This window comes from Ranitomeya imitator, chromosome 2, assembly GCF_032444005.1.
Source record: "Ranitomeya imitator isolate aRanImi1 chromosome 2, aRanImi1.pri, whole genome shotgun sequence".
Taxonomy (NCBI): domain Eukaryota; kingdom Metazoa; phylum Chordata; class Amphibia; order Anura; family Dendrobatidae; genus Ranitomeya; species Ranitomeya imitator.
The window spans coordinates 623382243-623400871 of record NC_091283.1 but is presented as its reverse complement, the minus strand read 5'-3'; the positions used below and the strand labels follow the sequence as shown (position 1 = coordinate 623400871).

General features: G+C 44.7%; 1 protein-coding gene across 3 annotated transcripts in view; it reads left to right on the top strand.

Annotated features, from left to right (window-relative positions):
* The window catches only part of LOC138665226 (transmembrane channel-like protein 8), a 179796-nt gene that overhangs the window by 150053 nt on the left and 11114 nt on the right, over positions 1-18629 (top strand). For all 3 annotated transcript variants that reach the window (XM_069752515.1, XM_069752517.1, XM_069752516.1), the window contains one exon: positions 2720-2878. In XM_069752515.1, the coding sequence (XP_069608616.1) occupies positions 2720-2878 (159 nt within the window). The remainder of the gene's footprint in view (positions 1-2719; positions 2879-18629) is intronic.

Here is an 18629-nt window from a genome sequence, read left to right as displayed (position 1 = left end):
CTTATCCAGGTGGAAAATAGAAGCCTTCCTTTGCGCTGTAGTGGTGTAGTCCCTTACTGCTAGAAGCTTCACATAAGGTCCTCACAGATGTTATCTCTCTCTCTGTCCCCCGGTTAGGATAGGACAAAACCCATATGACTGTTGACTTGAGCCTGTTTATAGGATCTCTTAGATGATCCAGCTCTGTGGGGTGTCACCGTGCCTCCTGGGTGTTGGGTCGGACAGGGAACTTGAAGTTCAGCTCTCCTGCCCGTCTCTGATGTAAGGCTTGGAGGTCCTCACAACCTTAGTGTCCGGCTACCAGATTTCTGCGCCTCAGAAGGAGGCAGCATGCTCGGGGCTGGTCCCCTTCTGGTATCCTCTCCCGTGCTTTCTCTCCTGCATGCTCTCTGCAATCAATTCTGCTTTCTATATGTCTCTTTCTTGGGAGCTGCAGCTCTTAGGGCATGCACAGCTCAGTGAACCCTTTATCCTCCTCAGACTGCTGTTTGGGACTCTCTAACTTTCCCTACAGACTACCAGTTATATATATATATATATATATATATATATATATGGAGAGTCACCTAGTAAATAGGATAAAGCTCCCCCTGGTGGCCTGGAGTGTGAATGTGTTGCATGTTTGTGGTACCTGGTTGCAGTTATCCTTTCTTTCCTCCAAATGTAGCATCACTCTCCCCCTGAGGAAAGCGACATTACTGTGATGACCAGGAGCCTGGGGCGCCACAACAGCAACCAAGCATAAAAAAAGTATAAATCTGGTATCACTGTAATCGCATCGACCTGAAGGATAAAGCAAGCATATGACTTATACCAAACGAGAAATGGCGTAAAAAAATAAATAAAACCAATATTTGACCTGCTGTATATTTGGTCATTCTGCCTCATAAAGACCGCAGCTCGGCTCAGATTTATCCTGCGCTCTACTCTGAGCGCTTACACCAGGGTTTCCATCTAAATCTCTGAAGTACGTGATTACGACTGAACCGCCATGGAACATTCCCTATAATGAGACAGATGAAGACACTGTGGACACCGTCTGGCAGATTATTTCTGCTGCCTCATTACAGTAAATGGATCTGTTGGGAATTTAATCTGAATCGCGTCATCTGGAGATTTAGATGGAAACAACAATGTAAGTGCTCAGCGTAGAACGCAGGATAAATTTGACCCAAAATTATATGTAAAATAAACCCTGATAAAAGCTTCAACTCAATCAACAAAAAAGCAAGTCCCCACTCAGGTCCATCATCTTCAATGTAAATATAGAGGGCTTTCACGTTACTGGTAGCACAAAGGCTCTGGAAAAGCGCTGTGACTCCTTGTCCCCCAATCAAAATCCAGCAAATTCTGTGCTCAAAAATCCCAATGCCCCCCCCCCCCCCTCTTCTGAGCCCCAGATTGTGCTTAAACCACATTTAGCGTCCACATGTTTGGCATCTCTGTAGTGATGATAACCCACTCTTATGCGATCCATATCTCCAGAAGCACAACCTGGGCACTACAATATACTGGACACTACAATGTATGGACACTACAACACATGGGCAATAAGGCGGCAGATTTGCAATTTTCACTCAGCAACATTCACTGCTACTTGTTTTTGGAAATTCCCTTGGAGTCACAATCTTCACTACACCTGTAGATAAATTCCCAGACATGTGTAATTTGTAAAATGGGGTCACTTAAGTGGGAATTCTGCTCTTCTGACACTTAGGGGCTCTGTGTATGGACTCCACAAACTATTCTACAATAATTTGTTCTCCAAAAGTCAAACAGCGCTCCTTCTCTCCCGAATCGATGTGTGGCTAAGCAGTATTGTTCAGTCAATACATATGGGGTATTGCCACATTCAGGAGTGAGTTCAAGGTGCTTACCACAGCTCTAGATACATTCCTTGAGGGTTTAGTTTCCACAATCTGGCTATTTGTGGGGGGTTTCCACTGCTTAGGCACATCAGGGTCTCTGCAAATACAACATGGCGTCTGCTATCTATTCCAGCCAATTTTGTGCCCCAAAAGCCAATTGGCACTCTTTCCCTTCCGAATGCGTGCACACAAGAAATTGCACAACATATTGTATGGTTCATTTTCTCCCGCTACCCTTGTAAAAAAGCAAAATTTGTGGCTAAATGAAATTTTTTGTGGGAAAAATTTAAATGTTCATGATAAACTTTTTACCCTTCCTAACTTCGTAACAGAAAAAAAGTTTCAAAAATGATGCTGATGTAAAGTAGACATATGGGATTTGTTATTTATACATTATTTTGTACAGCATGACTAACTGGTTTAAGGATAAAATAATTGAAAGTTTGAAAATTGCAAAATGTTCAACATTTTCTCCAAAATTCCGATATTTTTTTACAAATAAATGCAAATGTGGTCAGAATTGTAAAATTATGCCTGGTCAGAAAGCTGAAAACAGGCTGAGGGGTGAAGTATGTCTTTCTCTAAAACACCGTAGTGTTCAAACATACATGGCTGAAATCATACAGCCAGTTTCTGATACATGCTGCTCATATATTGGGCTCCAACAAATGTGCATCACGACAGAACTCATATACAGTTGAACGTTACCTCTAGTTAGCTGAATGGGAAAGAATAGCCACTGGCAGCCACATTGGACACCGTTCTAGGCTTGTCCAACAGCAGAGTCATTAGTCCAAGCAGCGAAACCTTTTACATTTTGAATAATTTTTTTCATGCGTTTCTTCTGGCAGTGCTCGCCCATCTCACTCCTGTGGTTTGTTTACTGACTACAATACTCCGTGGGAAGCTGTGCAAAACAGTACTCGCTCTGCATTGCCCCCTATAGCCATGACTGCACTTACATATGTGACATCAGACATAGGTGCTTATGGACTGCTCTTAATACTGAGGTAAGTCTAGCCAAGTCAAATTCAGTAGAATGTTATGTTTGTATATTATTGATGTATGTGACATTACTAGTAATCGCTAATATGCTTTCTCTTCCTGCCTCATGCATTATGTCATATGTTAAGTAATTTAATAATAATAATAATAATATTTTTTATTTATATAGAACCAACATATTCCCTGGCACTTTACAATTAAGCAGGGAGTACATGTACAGACAATAAAGACAGCACAAAATAACACATTTCAACAGTTACAGGACGAGAGAAGGTCCTGCTCGCAAGCTTACAATCTATAAGGAAATGGGGGGGACACATAGGTAAAAGGTGCTTGTCATAAGGTCCATCCATGATTATAATTAATGAGGGTTATGATATAAAGCTGCATGAACCGGTCATCAACCGGTACCTGCCTAACTACAGCATGACAGGTTCACTGGCAATGTGAGGGGAAATATGTATCTTGAAGATTACTATCTTCCGTGATGTGAAAACCCAGAAGTTTCTCTCCAGCATGTTATGTGCTGAGATGGGTTAATTGGCTATGACAGGGTTGTTTTTTTGTGAGTATCTGTAAGAGATGGGCAGGACAGTTACTCACCATATCTCCACCCCAAGGGTGTGGTGGGTCAAGTTAAATATCCTGCCACTGAATTTTTTTCTGTGTCTGTGGGTCTGGAGGCTGGAGAGCGCCACAGAAGTGTTTAGGTGAACTCGGTTGTTGTATCCTGAGAGGGCAGAACCCTGCAGGCATATGGACAGTGCTATACGTTATCTTTTGTTTTCCCGTTATGCCAGAAAGGCCATGTTTATTTTGTTGAACCCTGAATTGGTTTATACTGTGTTCTAATAAACCATTTCCAGAAAAAAGGGCCATATATTATAAGCTCATCCATAGATATATCAAAATCGAACCAAAAACAGAAAAAAATGGATCGCAGAGCAATAATTAAAATAGAATTTTTATTGCAAATTACATCAAAACCAGTTTTATCATAAAAAATGAATAAATAAATACATAGAATAAAAAAAGAGAAAAGAAAGGGTTTGGTGACACCATTAGTGCTACGTCCAAAAATAGGTGGTAAAGTCAAAAAGGCATAATTGTACCACATGCATATGAATATGCACAAACAATTCCCATTGTGAGCAGCTAAGTTGATGGCCGTACAGAAGAAAATAATAAATACAAATGGTAACAGCTACTAAAATGCTAGCAATGAAAGTTCATCAGGGCCTCATTTTCCAAAATATAGTGGCAAGTGCATAGTGCATTAAGGCATCCAGGTGAAAAGAATCATGTAGAAAAAAGCCAAAGCATTCCTATGTTCATAAACAAAGTGGCTAGGTCAAATCAGATTATAGTAAAATACAGATCAATGGATGACATACAGATAGTCATGCTGGAAGTGGTAAAGACAAAAGCCCTAATAGTGAACCAACCTCAATGAAGGACGTGGAGGACAAATAAACCAGCAGAAGATTTACCCAAAGAGCATTCCTGTGCCTACCTCTGTGAGAGCCAAGTGAGCCAATCTACCACACCAAGTGCTATTGGGTGCATAGAAAATTTGGACACAGATGAACAGGCGGGATCAGATTCTGAGGAACATCTACAGGTGGAACAGGGAACAGTTGCATTACTGTCATGAGGTGATATGCCGGTCTGAAGAGATGTGTTTTTTAAAGCTTGTTTAAAAATGTAGCGGTTAGGTATTAGTTGGGCCGTCCAGGGTAGTGCATTCGAGAAAACTGGCGCAGCTTGAGAGAAGTCTTGGAGACAGAGGTGTGAGGTTCAGATTTTGGAGGATCTTAGTCTTAGATCAGTTGCAGAACAGAGAGTATTTGGCAGCTTTTAATTTCATGCAGCATTAGCTGAATTTGTCTGTATAGCAAGATCACCAAAATTGTTTTTCAGTTTTCTTTAGGATTCATCCTCACAATGCTGCTGGATGCAGTCAAGAGAATTTTATATTACATTCGAATGTCTATTAGCATGCAATAAGTGGGCAGAGTTTGAGGGGAGCAGCTAGCAGCAATATATGGACACACTCTAACTGTCCAGCATTAGGTGCCACATAGTGATAAGCAAATCAGTTTGGTTCCGTGGCCAGATCAAAAGTCTGTGGCAGTCAGGCAAGTGGCCTGCAAGCTGCCTCCTACCTGCCAGAATCTACAGCTTCTCTTTTGATTTGTAGGCTCGCCACAATGTCACCGTGTGCCGTGACTCACACATGATGTCATGACTGGAGCAATATTCAAAAGAGTTGCCAGGAATGTTGCAAATTGGAGGATATTCACAGGGGGCCTGTCCTTCAGCCAGTGACTACCAACGTGGTTGCTGAACCATGGTCCCAAATTGATTAGCTCACCTGTCTACTTCAAGGAAATCCCTCAATCGATTATTGCTATTTAGGCTGCGTTCCCACAAAGCTTTTTGACTTTTTAATGTTGCAGAATTTCTGCACCTTTTCTGCACTTACAGTATATAAAGAAAAAATAAGTAATAAATTAATGTACAGGTACACAAACATGCTATGTGACCAATATACATATACATACATGGTTTCTCAGCACACTGCGATTAATGAATACATGAACTCCAATACTGCTGTAAATGTTAAAAAGGTAAGTTACTTAATTTTTTTTTATCAAAGAGCTCAAAAGTCATCCAACCACGTCAAGGTGTACCTTAAATATGGATGGTTCCTAAACACTAATAACCTAGCTTTCCATGTGACAAACCAAATCTCATCTGCATGGTGATTGAAAAGGAAACTATTATTATTATTATTTATTTATATAGCACCATTAATTCCATGGTGCTGTACATGAGAAGGCGTTACATCAAAATACAAATATCACTCACAGTAAACAAACTAACAATGACAGACTGGTACAGAGGGAAGAGGACCCTGCCCTTGTGGGCTTACATTCTACAGGATTATAGGGAAGGAGACAGTAGGTCGGGGGTTGAAGTAGCTCCAATGGTGTTGAGGTGGCCGTGTGGTCTTTACAGGCTGTAAGCTTTCTTGAAGAGGATAGGCATAGCTCACCATTAAAACCTTCAAGGTTGAGTGGATAAAGGTGCTGAGCGGCATTATGTAAATTAGGTTACTTACCACGTTTTTTCACTTTTTGGTATGTCGTGCTTTAAATAAAGCTTCTTATAATCCATGCTTCAAGTCAAAAGAACAGCGCTTCAGCAGGGTGTAATAATCCAGTAGAAAAAATCTTTATTCAGCTATGGTAAAGCGACGTTTCAACCTCAAATCGGTCTTTTTCAAGCATACAAAATGGTGTCCAAGGCTGTCTTAGGCCTCTTTCAGACGTCCAGATAATTCCGGTACCGGAGAAATCGGTACCGGAATTATCTGTGTCAGTGTGCTCACGTAGCACATCAGTGTGGCACACGTGCGGCATCCATGTGCCGCCCGTGTGCCGCCTGAGGACAACACGGACCGTGCAGGAGAGACAGCGCTACACTAAGTGCTGTCCCCCTGTGTGGTGCTGAAGCCGCATTCATCTCTTCTCCCCCGCAGGAGAGAAGAGATGAAAGATCCCATCCCCCGTGCGCCGCCCGGCCCCTTGCATAGAAATACTCACCTAGCTCCCGCGATGTCTCCTCTCTCAGCGCTGGCAGCTTCTCATGTGTGAGCGGTCACGTGGTCCCGCTAATTACAGTGAGGAATATGCGCATATTCCCCCACTGTAATGAGCGGGACCACATGACCACTCACACAGCACAGGCTGCAGCCGCTGAGGAGACATCGCTGGAGCTTGGAGCTGGGTGAGTATTTCCTGGCCAGCCGGGGGGGCGCACAGGGGATGGGAGGCGGGAGGGGATGCATAAACTTTATTTTTAAGGGGAAAGAAAAAAAAAAGATGATTCATCCCTTCTTTCCAGCAAATGCTGCTGGGAAGAAGGGATGAATTCTGGATTCAGCACCGCACGTAGGGGGGACAGCGCTTAACTGTAGCGCTGTCTCTCCTGCGGGCGGTACGTGCACACGGAGGAGAGTGCACACTGTTCTCCGTGTGCACGTGTGCGGCATGTATTGCGGTACGTGCTGCCGGCGAAAAATGGACATGTCTCCGTGTTTTCAACAGGGACACACGGTCCGTGAAAACACGGAGACATGTGCATAGACCCATTCATTTGAATGGGTCTACGTGTGTCAGTGTCTCCGGTACATGAGAAAACTGTCACTACACGTACCGGAGACACTGACGTGTGAAAGAGGCCTAAAATAGTGTGGATACTGTTGTGAGTTCCGTTCTGGAGCTCCCTCCTGTGGTTGCTAATGGTATTTTTGCAAGTTCTGCCCTTGGGCTCCCTCTGGTGGTTTCAAGTGGAACTGCTGCTCCGTAAGGTAGCTGTAGCAGCTGTCTTCACTAATCGCCTTACCTGGGTTTGTTATTTAACCCCTTCCCGACCCATGACGCCACGTAGGCGTCATGAAAGTCGGTGCCATTCCGACCCATGACGCCTATGCGGCGTCATGGAAAGATCGCGTCCCTGCAGATCGGGTGAAAGGGTTAACTCCCATTTCACCCGATCTGCAGGGACAGGGGGAGTGGTAGTTTAGCCCAGGGGGGGTGGCTTCACCCCCTCGTGGCTACGATCGCTCTGATTGGCTGTTGAAAGTGAAACTGCCAATCAGAGCGATTTGTAATATTTCACCTATTATAACGGGTGAAATATTACATTCCAGCCATGGCCGATGCTGAAATATCATCGGCCATGGCTGGAAATACTAATGTGCCCCCACCCCACCCCACCGATCGCCCCCGCAGCCCCCCGATCTGGCCGGTACACTGCTCCGGCTCCCCTCCGTCCAGTGCTCCGCTCCCCCCCGTGCTCTTGTCCGCTCCCCCCGTGCTCCAATCACCCCCCCGTGCTCCAATCACCCCCCCTGCACTCCGATCCACACCCCCCGGTGCTCCGTTCCACCCCCCCGTGCTCCATTCCAGCCCCCCCGTGCTCCGTTCCAGCCCCCCCGTGCTCCGTTCCACCCCTCCCGCGCTCCGATTCCCCCCCCCGTGCTCAGATCCCTCCCCCCCGTGCTCCGATCCCCCCCCCCCGTGGTCCCCCCCCCACCCCATCATACTTACCGATCCAGCCGGGGTCCCGTCCGTCTTCTCCCTGGGCGCCGCCATCTTCCAAAATGGCGGGCGCATGTGCAGTGCGCCCGCCGAATCTGCCGGCCGGCAGATTCGTTCCAAAGTGCATTTTGATCACTGAGATATAATCTATCTCAGTGATCAAAATAAAAAAAATAATAAATGACCCCCCCCCTTTGTCACCCCCATAGGTAGGGACAATAAAAAAATAAAGAAATTTTTTTTTTCCACTAATGTTAGAATAGGGTTAGGGTTAGGGGTAGGGTTAGGGGTAGGGTTAGGGCTAGGGGTAGGGGTAGGGTTAGGGGTAGGGTTAGGGCTAGGGTTAGGGCTAGGGTTAGGGCTAGGGTTAGGGTTAGGGGTAGGGTTAGGGGTAGGGGTAGGGTTAGGGTTAGGGCTAGGGTTAGGGGTAGGGCTAGGGTTAGGGTTAGGGCTAGGGTTAGGGTTTCGGTATGTGCACACGTATTCTGGTCCTCTGCGGATTTTTCCGCTGCGGATTTGATAAATCCGCAGTGCTAAACCGCTGCGGATTTATGGCGGATTTACCGCGTTTTTTTCTGCGCATTTCACTGCGGTTTTACAACTGCGATTTTCTATTGGAGCAGTTGTAAAACCGCTGCGGAATCCGCACAAAAGAAGTGACATGCTGCGGAATGTAAACCGCTGCGTTTCCGTGCAGTTTTTCCGCAGCATGTGTACAGCGATTTTTGTTTCCCGTAGGTTTACATTGAACTGTAAACTCATGGGAAACTGCTGCGGATCCGCAGCGTTTTCCGCAGCGTGTGCACATACCTTTAGAATTAGGCTATGTGCACACGGTGCGGATTTGGCTGCGGATTCGCAGCAGTGTTCCATCAGGTTTACAGTACCATGTAAACATATGAAAAATCAAATCCGCTGTGCCCATGGTGCGGAAAATACCGCGCGGAAACGCTGCGTTGTATTTTCCGCAGCATGTCAATTCTTTGTGCGGATTCCGCAGCGTTTTACACCTGTTCCTCAATAGGAATCCGCAGGTGAAATCCGCACAAAAAACACTGGAAATCCGCGGAAAATCCGCAGGTAAAACGCAGTGCCTTTTACCCGCGGATTTTTCAAAAATGGTGCGGAAATATCTCACACGAATCCGCAACGTGGGCACATAGCCTTAGGGTTAGGGTTGGAATTAGGGTTGTGGTTAGGGTTAGGGGTGTGTTGGGGTTAGGGTTGTGGTTAGGGGTGTGTTGCGGTTAGGGTTGTGATTAGGGTTATGGCTACAGTTGGGATTAGAGTTAGGGGTGTGTTGGGGTTAGTGTTGGAGGTAGAATTGAGGGGTTACCACTGTTTAGGCACATCAGGGGTCTCCAAACGCAACATGGCGCCACCATTGAGTCCAGCCAATCTCGTATTCAAAAAGTCAAATGGTGCTCCCTCACTTCTGAGCCCCGACGTGTGCCCAAACAGTGGTTTACCCCCACATATGGGGTACCAGCATACTCAGGACAAACTGCGCAACAATTACTGGGGTCCAATTTCTCCTGTTACCCTTGTGAATCTAAAAAAATGCTTGCTAAAACATAATTTTTGAGGAAAGAAAAATGATTTTTTATTTTCACGGCTCTGCGTTGTAAACGTCTGTGAAGCACTTGGGGGTTCAAAGTGCTCACCACATATCTAGATAAGTTCCTTGGGGGGTCTAGTTTCTAAAATAGGGTCACTTGTGGGGGTTTCTACTGTTTAGGCACACCAGGGGCTCTGCAAACGCAACGTGACACCCGTAGACCATTCCATCAAAGTCTGCATTTCAAAAGTCACTACTTCCCTTCTGAGCCCCGACGTGTGCCCAAACAGTGGTTTACCCCCACTCATGGGGTATCAGCGTATTCAGGAGAAACTGGACAACAACTTTTGTGGTCCAATTTCTCCTGTAACCCTTGGGAAAATAAAAAATTCTGGGCTAAATAATTATTTTTGAGGAAAGAAAACGTATTTATTATTTTCACGGCTCTGCATTATAAACTTCTATGAAGCGCTTGGGGGTTCAAAGTGCTCACCACACATCTAGATAAGTTCCTTTCGGGGTCTAGTTTCCAAAATGGGGTCACTTGTGGGGGGTTTCTACTGTTAAGCCACATCAGGGGCTCTGCAAACGCAACGTGACGCCCACAGAGCATTCCATCAAAGTCTGCATTTCAAAACGTCACTACTTCACTTCCGAGCCTCGGCATGTGCCCAAACAGTGGTTTACCCCCACATATGGGGTATCAGCGTACTCAGGAGAAACTGGACAACAACTTTTGGGGTCCAATTTCTTCTGTAACCCTTGGGAAAATAAAAAATTCTGGGCTAAATAATTATTTTTGAGGAAAGAAAACGTATTTATTATTTTCACGGCTCTGCATTATAAACTTTTATGAAGCACTTGGGGGTTCAAAGTGCTCACCACACATCTAGATAAGTTCCTTTGGGGGTCTAGTTTCCAAAATGGGGTCACTTGTGGGGGGTTTCTACTGTTAAGCCACATCAGGGGCTCTGCAAACGCAACGTGACGCCCACAGAGCATTCCATCAAAGTCTGCATTTCAAAACGTCACTACTTCACTTCCGAGCCCCGGCATGTGCCCAAACAGTGATTTACCCCCACATATGGGGTATCAGCGTACTCAGGAGAAACTGGACAACAACTTTTGGGGTCAAATTTCTCCTGTTACCCTTGGGAAAATAAAAAATTGCAGGCTAAAAGATCATTTTTGAGAAAATAATTTTTTTTTTTATTTTCATGGCTCTGCGTTATAAACTTCTGTGACGCACTTGGGGGTTCAAAGTCCTCACCACACATCTAGATTAGTTCCTTTGGGGGTCTAGTTTCCAAAATGGTGTCATTTCTGGGGGATCTCCAATGTTTAGGCACACAGGGGCTCTCCAAACGTGACATGGTGTCCGCTAATGATTGGAGCTAATTTTCCATTTAAAAAGCCAAATGGCGTGCCATCCCTTCCGAGCCCTGCCGTGCGCCCAAACAGTGGTTTACCCCCTCATATGGGGTATCAGCATACTCAGGACAAACTGGACAACAATATTTGGGGTCCAATTTCTCCTATTATCCTTGGCAAAATAGGAAATTCCAGGCTAAAAAATCATTTTTGAGGAAAGAAAAATTATTTTTTATTTTCATGGCTCTGCGTTATAAACTTCTGTGAAGCACCTGGGGGTTTAAAGTGCTCAATATGCATCTAGATAAGTTCCTTGGGGGGTCTAGTTTCCAAAATGGGGTCACTTGTGGGGGAGCTCCAATATTTAGGCACACAGGGGCTCTCCAAACGCGACATGGTGTCCGCTAACAATTGGAGCTAATTTTCCATTCAAAAAGTCAAATGGCGCGCCTTCCCTTCCGAGCCCTGCCGAGTGCCCAAACAGTGGTTTACCCCCACATATGAGGTATCGGCGTACTCGGGAGAAATTGCCCAACAAATTTTATGATCCATTTTATCCTACTGCCCATGTGAAAATGAAAAAATTGAGGCGAAAATAATTTTTTTGTGAAAAAAAAGTACTTTTTCATTTTTACAGATCAATTTGTGAAGCACCTGAGGGTTTAAAGTGCTCACTAGGCATCTAAATAAGTTCCTTGGGGGGTCTAGTTTCCAAAATGGGGTCACTTGTGGGGGGCGCCAATGTTTAGGCACACAGGAGCTATCCAAACGCGACATGGTGTCCGCTAACGATGGAAATAATTTTTCATTCAAAAAGTCAAATGGCGCTCCTTCCCTTCCGAGCCTTACCATGTGCCCAAACAGTGGTTTACCCCCACATGTGAGGTATTGGTGTACTCAGGAGAAATTGCCCAACACATTTTAGGATCCATTTTATCCTGTTGCCCATGTGAAAATGAAAAAATTGAGGCTAAAATAATTTTTTTGTGAAAAAAAAGTACTTTTTCATTTTTACGGATCAATTTGTGAAGCACCTGGGGGTTCAAAGTGCTCACTATGCATCTAGATAAGTTCCTTGGGATGTCTAGTTTCCAAAATGGGGTCACTTGTGGGGGAGCTCCAATTTTTAGGCACACGGGGGCTTTCCAAACGTGACATGGTGTCCGCTAAAGAGTGGAGCCAATTTTTGATTCAAAAAGTCAAATGGCGCTCCTTCCCTTCCAAGCCCTGCCGTGCGCCCAAACAGTGGTTTACCCCCACATATGAGGTATCAGCGTACTCAGGACAAATTGGACAACAACTTTCGTGGTTCAGTTTCTCCTTTTACCATTGGGAAAATAAAAAAATTGTTGCTAAAAGATCATTTTTGTGACTAAAAAGTTAAATGTTCATTTTTTCCTTCCATGTTGCTTCTGCTGCTGTGAAGCACCTGAAGGGTTAATAAACTTCTTGAATGTGGTTTTGAGTACCTTGAGGGGTGCAGTTTTTAGAATGGTGTCACTTTTGGGTATTTTCAGCCATATAGACCCCTCAAACTGACTTCAAATGTGAGGTGGTCCCTAAAAAAAATGGTTTTGTAAATTTCGTTGTAAAAATGACAAATCGCTGGTCAAATTTTAACCCTTATTACTTCCTAACAAAAAAAAATTTTGTTTCCAAAATTGTGCTGATGTAAAGTAAACATGTGGGAAATGTTATTTATTAACTATTTTGTGTCACATATCTCTCTGGTTTAACAGAATAAAAATTCAAAATGTGAAAATTGCAAAATTTTCAAAATTTTCGCCAAATTTCCGTTTTTATCACAAATAAACGCAGAATTTATTGACCTAAATTTACCACTAACATGAAGCCCAATATGTCACGAAAAAACAATCTCAGAACCGCTAGGATCCGTTGAAGCGTTCCTGAGTTATTACCTCATAAAGGGACACTGGTCAGAATTGCAAAAAACGGCAAGGTCTTTAAGGTCAAAATAGGCTGGGTCATGAAGGTGTTAAACCTGCTCTGGGCTTTAGTCCATGCCTGCTGTCAATGTTCTTGGTTGGATTTGATTCTTCACTTGGATTTCTCATATGGCCAGTCCTTGTCTGCAAAAGATAAGTTTTGCTAGTTTTGTTTGTCCATTTGTTTGGACTCTATTACTTTGCATTTTGTCTTTTTTGTCCAACTTGTCACTATGTCTTATTCAGGCTAGCTGGAAGCTCTGGGAAAGCAGATTTGCACCTCCACACCGTGAGTCGGTGTGGAGTTCATTTTTGTAAACTCTGCATGGATTTTGTAGTTTTTAATACTGACCGCACAGTATCCTTTGCTCTCTGTCTATCTAGTTTAGTTTTGGCCTCCCTTTGCTGAAATCTAATTTCATTTCTGTGTTTGTCATTTCCCTCTCCATTCACAGTCAATATTTGTGGGGGGCTATCTTTCCTTTTGGGGGTTTCTTGAGGCAAGATAGCTTTCTATTCCCTTCTTTAGGGGTAGTTATATCTGAGGCTGTGACGAGGTGTCTAGGGAGTGTCAGGAACATCCCACGGCTATTTCTAGTTATGTTGTTAGGATTAGGGACTGCGGTCAGTAGAGATACCACCTTCTCAGAGCTCGTTCCATGTTGCGTTTTAGCCACCAGGTCATTTCAGTGTGGCCTCTTAACCACCAGGTCATAACAGTACAGCAGGCCAAGAATGAATTGAATGCATCTCAAAAGAAGGAAAAAAGAAGAGTTCTGAACCACTTTTTTTTTTCTGTGCTCTGTTCTGTCTTCTTTTTCCTCTTGATATCTGGGTGGTGCTGGATATATGCTCTGGTATGGAGGTTCAGGGTTTGTTTTCTCGTGTGGATCAACTTGCTGCAAGAGTCCAGAGTATCCAAGATTATATTGTTCAGATTCCGGCTCTAGAGCCAAGAATTCCTACTCCTGATTTGTTTTTTGGAGACAGATCCAAGTTTTTGAACTTTAAAAATAGCTGCAAATTGTTTTTTGCTTTGAAACCCCGTTCTTCTGGTGATCCCATTCAGCAAGTGAAAATCATCATATCCTTACTGCGTGGTGATCCTCAAGACTGGGCATTTGCTCTTGAAACAGGGAATCCGGCATTATTGGATGTAGATGCATTCTTTCAGGTGCTCGGATTGTTGTATGACAAACCTAACTCTGTAGAGCATGCTGAGAAAACACTGTTGGCCCTGTGTCAGGGTCAGGAAGCGGCAGAGTTATATTGCCAGAAATTTAGAAAATGGTCTGTGCTCACTAAATGGAATGAAGAGGCGCTGGCTGCTATTTTCAGAAAAGGTCTTTCTGAAACCCTTAAAGATGTTATGGTGGGCTTTCCTACACCTACCGGTTTGAGCGAATCTATGTCTCTAGCTATTCAGATTGATCGGCGCTTGCGTGAGCGCAAGGCGGTGCACCATATGGCAGTGTCCTCTGAGCGAAGTCCTGAGCCTATGCAATGTGATAGGATTTTGACTAGAGCAGAAAGGCAGAAATTCAGACGTCAGAATAGGCTGTGTTTTTACTGTGGTGATTCAGCTCATGCTATTTCTGATTGCCCTAAGCGTACTAGGAGGGTCCCCAGGTCTGTTACCATTAGTACTGTGCAGCCTAAATTTCTCTTGTCTGTTACCCTGATTTGCTCATTGTCGTCCTTTTCTGTTATGGCATTTGTGGATTCTGGCGCTGCCCTGAACTTAATGGACTTAGAAATTGCCAAGCGCTGTGGTTTTTCCTTGGAACCTTTGCAGAGTCCTATTCCTTTAAGGGGGATTGATGCTACGCCATTGGCTAAGAATAAACCTCAGTACTGGACACAGTTAACCATGTGCATGGCTCCAGCACATCAGGAAAATATTCGTTTTTTGGTGTTGCATAATTTGCATGATGTTGTTGTGCTGGGTTTTCCATGGTTACAGGTACATAATCCAGTGCTGGATTGGAGATCTATGTCTGTAACTGGTTGGGGTTGTCAGGGGATACATAGTGATATTCCTTTGATGTCCATTTCCTCGTCCCCTTCTTCTGAAGTTCCTGAGTTTTTGTTGGATTTCCAGGATGTATTTGATAAGCCAAGTCCAGTTCCCTGCCTCCTCATAGGGACTGCGATTGTGCCATTAATTTGATTCCTGGCTGTAAGTTCCCTAAGGGCCGACTTTTCAATCTGTCTGTGCCAGAGCATGCCGCTATGCGGAGTTATGTAAAGGAGTCCTTGGAGAAAGGGCATATTCGCCCGTCTTCGTCACCGTTGGGAGCGGGATTTTTTTTTGTTGCCAAGAAGGATGGCTCCTTGAGACCCTGTATAGATTATCGCCTTCTCAATAAGATCACTGTCAAATTCCAGTATCCGTTACCTTTGCTTTCTGATTTGTTTGCTCGGATTAAGGGTGCTAGTTGGTTTACTAAAATCGACCTCCGAGGGGCGTATAATCTTGTGCGTATTAAACAAGGTGATGAATGGAAAACAGCATTTAATACGCCTGAAGGCCATTTTGAATATCTTGTAATGCCATTTGGGCTCTCTAATGCTCCATCAGTATTTCAGTCCTTTATGCATGATATCTTCCGGAATTATCTGGATAAATTTATGATTGTGTATTTGGATGATATTTTGGTTTTCTCCGATGATTGGGAGTCTCATGTGAAGCAGGTTAGGATGGTGTTCCAGGTCCTTCGTACTAATGCGTTGTTTGTGAAAGGGTCTAAGTGCCTCTTTGGAGTTCAGAGGGTTTCTTTTGTGGGTTTCATTTTTTCTCCCTCGGCTATTGAAATGGACCCTGTTAAAGTCCAGGCCATTCATGATTGGACTCAACCTACATCTGTAAAGAGCCTTCAGAAATTTTTGGGCTTTGCCAATTTTTATCGTCGCTTTATTGCTAATTTTTCTAGTGTGGTGAAGCCTCTGACCGATTTGACGAGGAAGGGCGCTGATGTGGTGAATTGGTCCTCTGCGGCTGTTGAGGCCTTTCAGGAGCTTAAACGTCGTTTTACTTCTGCCCCTGTGTTGCGTCAGCCAGATGTTTCTCTCCCTTTTCAGGTTGAGGTTGATGCTTCTGAGATTGGGGCAGGGGCCGTTTTGTCTCAGAGAAATTCTGATGGCTCTTTGATGAAACCTTGTGCCTTCTTCTCCAGAAAATTTTCGTCTTCTGAGCGTAATTATGATGTCGGCAATCGGGAGTTGTTGGCTATGAAGTGGGCATTTGAGGAGTGGCGACATTGGCTTGAGGGAGCCAAGCATCGCGTGGTGGTCTTGACTGATCACAATAATCTGATTTACCTCGAGTCTGCTAAGCGGTTGAATCCTAGACAGGCTCGGTGGTCTTTGTTTTTCTCACGTTTTGATTTTGTGGTCTCATATATTCCTGGATCTAAGAATGTGAAGGCTGATGCCCTTTCTAGGAGTTTTTTGTCTGATTCTCCGGGAGTTCTTGAGCCGGCTGGGATCCTCAAGGAGGGGGTGATTCTTTCTGCCATCTCCCCTGATTTACGGCGGGTACTTCAGGAGTTTCAGGCTGATAAACCTGACCGCTGTCCTGTGGGGAAATTGTTTGTTCCTGATAGATGGACTAGTAGGGTAATTTCTGAGGTTCATTGTTCGGTGTTGGCTGGTTACCCTGGGATTTTCGGTACCAGAGATTTGGTGGCTAGGTCCTTTTGGTGGCCTTCCTTGTTGCGGGATGTGCGTTCGTTTGTGCAGTTCTGTGGGACCTGTGCTCGGGCTAAGCCTTGCTGTTCCCGTGCCAGCGGGATGCTTTTGCCTTTGCCTATTCCTGAGAGGCCCTGGACGCATATTTCCATGGATTTTATTTCTGATCTTCCTGTTTCTCAGAAGATGTCTGTCATCTGGGTGGTTTGTGACCGGTTTTCTAAGATGGTCCATTTGGTGCCGTTGCCTAAGTTGCCTTCCTCTTCTGATTTGGTTCCATTATTTTTTCAGCATGTCGTTGGTTTGCATGGTATTCCGGAGAATATTGTGTTTGACAGAGGTTCCCAGTTCGTTTCTAGGTTTTGGCTGTCCTTTTGTGCTAGAATGGGCATTGATTTGTCTTTTTCTTCTGCATTCCATCCTCAGACAAATGGCCAAACGGAGCGAACCAATCAGACCTTGGAAACCTATTTGAGATGCTTCGTGTCTGCTGATCAGGATGATTGGGTGACCTTTTTGCCGTTGGCCGAGTTTGCCCTTAATAATCGGGCTAGTTCGGCTACCTTGGTTTCGCTTTTTTTTGTAACTTTGGTTTTCATCCTCGTTTTTCTTCAGGGCAGCTTTAGCCTTCTGACTGTCCTGGTGTGGATTCCGTGGTGGACAGGTTGCAGCAAATTTGGACTCATGTGGTGGACAATTTGACGTTGTCTCAGGAGAAGGCTCAGCGTTTTGCTAACCGTCGTCGGTGTGTTGGTCCCCGGCTTCGTGTTGGGGATTTGGTCTGGTTGTCTTCTCGTCATGTTCCTATGAAGGTTTCTTCCCCTAAGTTCAAGCCTCGCTTTATTGGGCCTTATAAGATTTCTGAAATTATCAATCCAGTGTCTTTTCGTTTGGCCCTTCCAGCTTCCTTTTCCATTCATAATGTGTTCCATAGATCCTTGTTGCGGAGATATGTGGTACCTATGGTTCCCTCCGTTGATCCTCCTGCTCCGCTGTTGGTTGAGGGGGAATTGGAATATGTGGTAGAGAAGATTATTGGATTCTCGCTTTTCGAGGCGGAAGCTTCAGTATCTGGTCAAGTGGAAGGGTTATGGCCAGGAGGATAATTCTTGGGTTGTTGCCTCCGATGTTCATGCTCCCGATTTGGTTCATGCTTTCCACTTGGCTCGTCCTGATCGGCCTGGGAGCTTTGGTGAGGGTTCGGTGACCCCTCCTCAAGGGGAGGGGGGGTACTGTTGTGAGTTCCGTTCTGGAGCTCCCTCCTGTGGTTGCTAATGGTATTTTTGCGAGTTCTGCCCTTGGGCTCCCTCTAGTGGTTTCAAGTGGAACTGCTGCTCCGTTAGGTAGCTGTAGCAGCTGTCTTCACTAATCGCCTTGCCTGGGTTTGTTATTTAAATCTGCTCTGGGCTTTAGTCCATGCCTGCTGTTAATGTTCTTGGTTGGATTTGATTCTTCCCTTGGATTTCTCATATGGCCAGTCCTTGTCTGCAAAAGATAAGTTTTGCTAGTTTTGTTTGTCCATTTGTTTGGACTCTATTACTTTGCATTTTGTCTCTTTTGTCCAGCTTGTCACTATGTCTTATTCAGGCTAGCTGGAAGCTCTGGGAAAGCAGATTTGCCCCTCCACACCGTGAGTCGGTGTGGAGTTCATTTTTGTAAACTCTGCGTGGATTTTGTAGTTTTTAATACTGACCGCACAGTATCCTTTGCTCTCTGTCTATCTAGTTTAGTTTTGGCCTCCCTTTGCTGAAATCTAATTTCATTTCTGTGTTCGTCATTTCCCTGTCCATTCACAGTCAATATTTGTGGGGGGCTATCTTTCCTTTTGGGGGTTTCTCTGAGGCAAGATAGCTTTCTATTTCCTTCTTTAGGGGTAGTTATATCTGAGGCTGTGACGAGTTGTCTAGGGAGTGTCAGGAACATCCCACGGCTATTTCTAGTTGTGTTGTTAGGATTAGGGACTGCGGTCAGTAGAGATACCACCTTCTCAGAGCTCGTTCCATGTTGCATTTTAGCCACCAGGTCATTTCAGTGTGGCCTCTTAACCACCAGGTCATAACAGGATACCACGCAGGGAACCAAT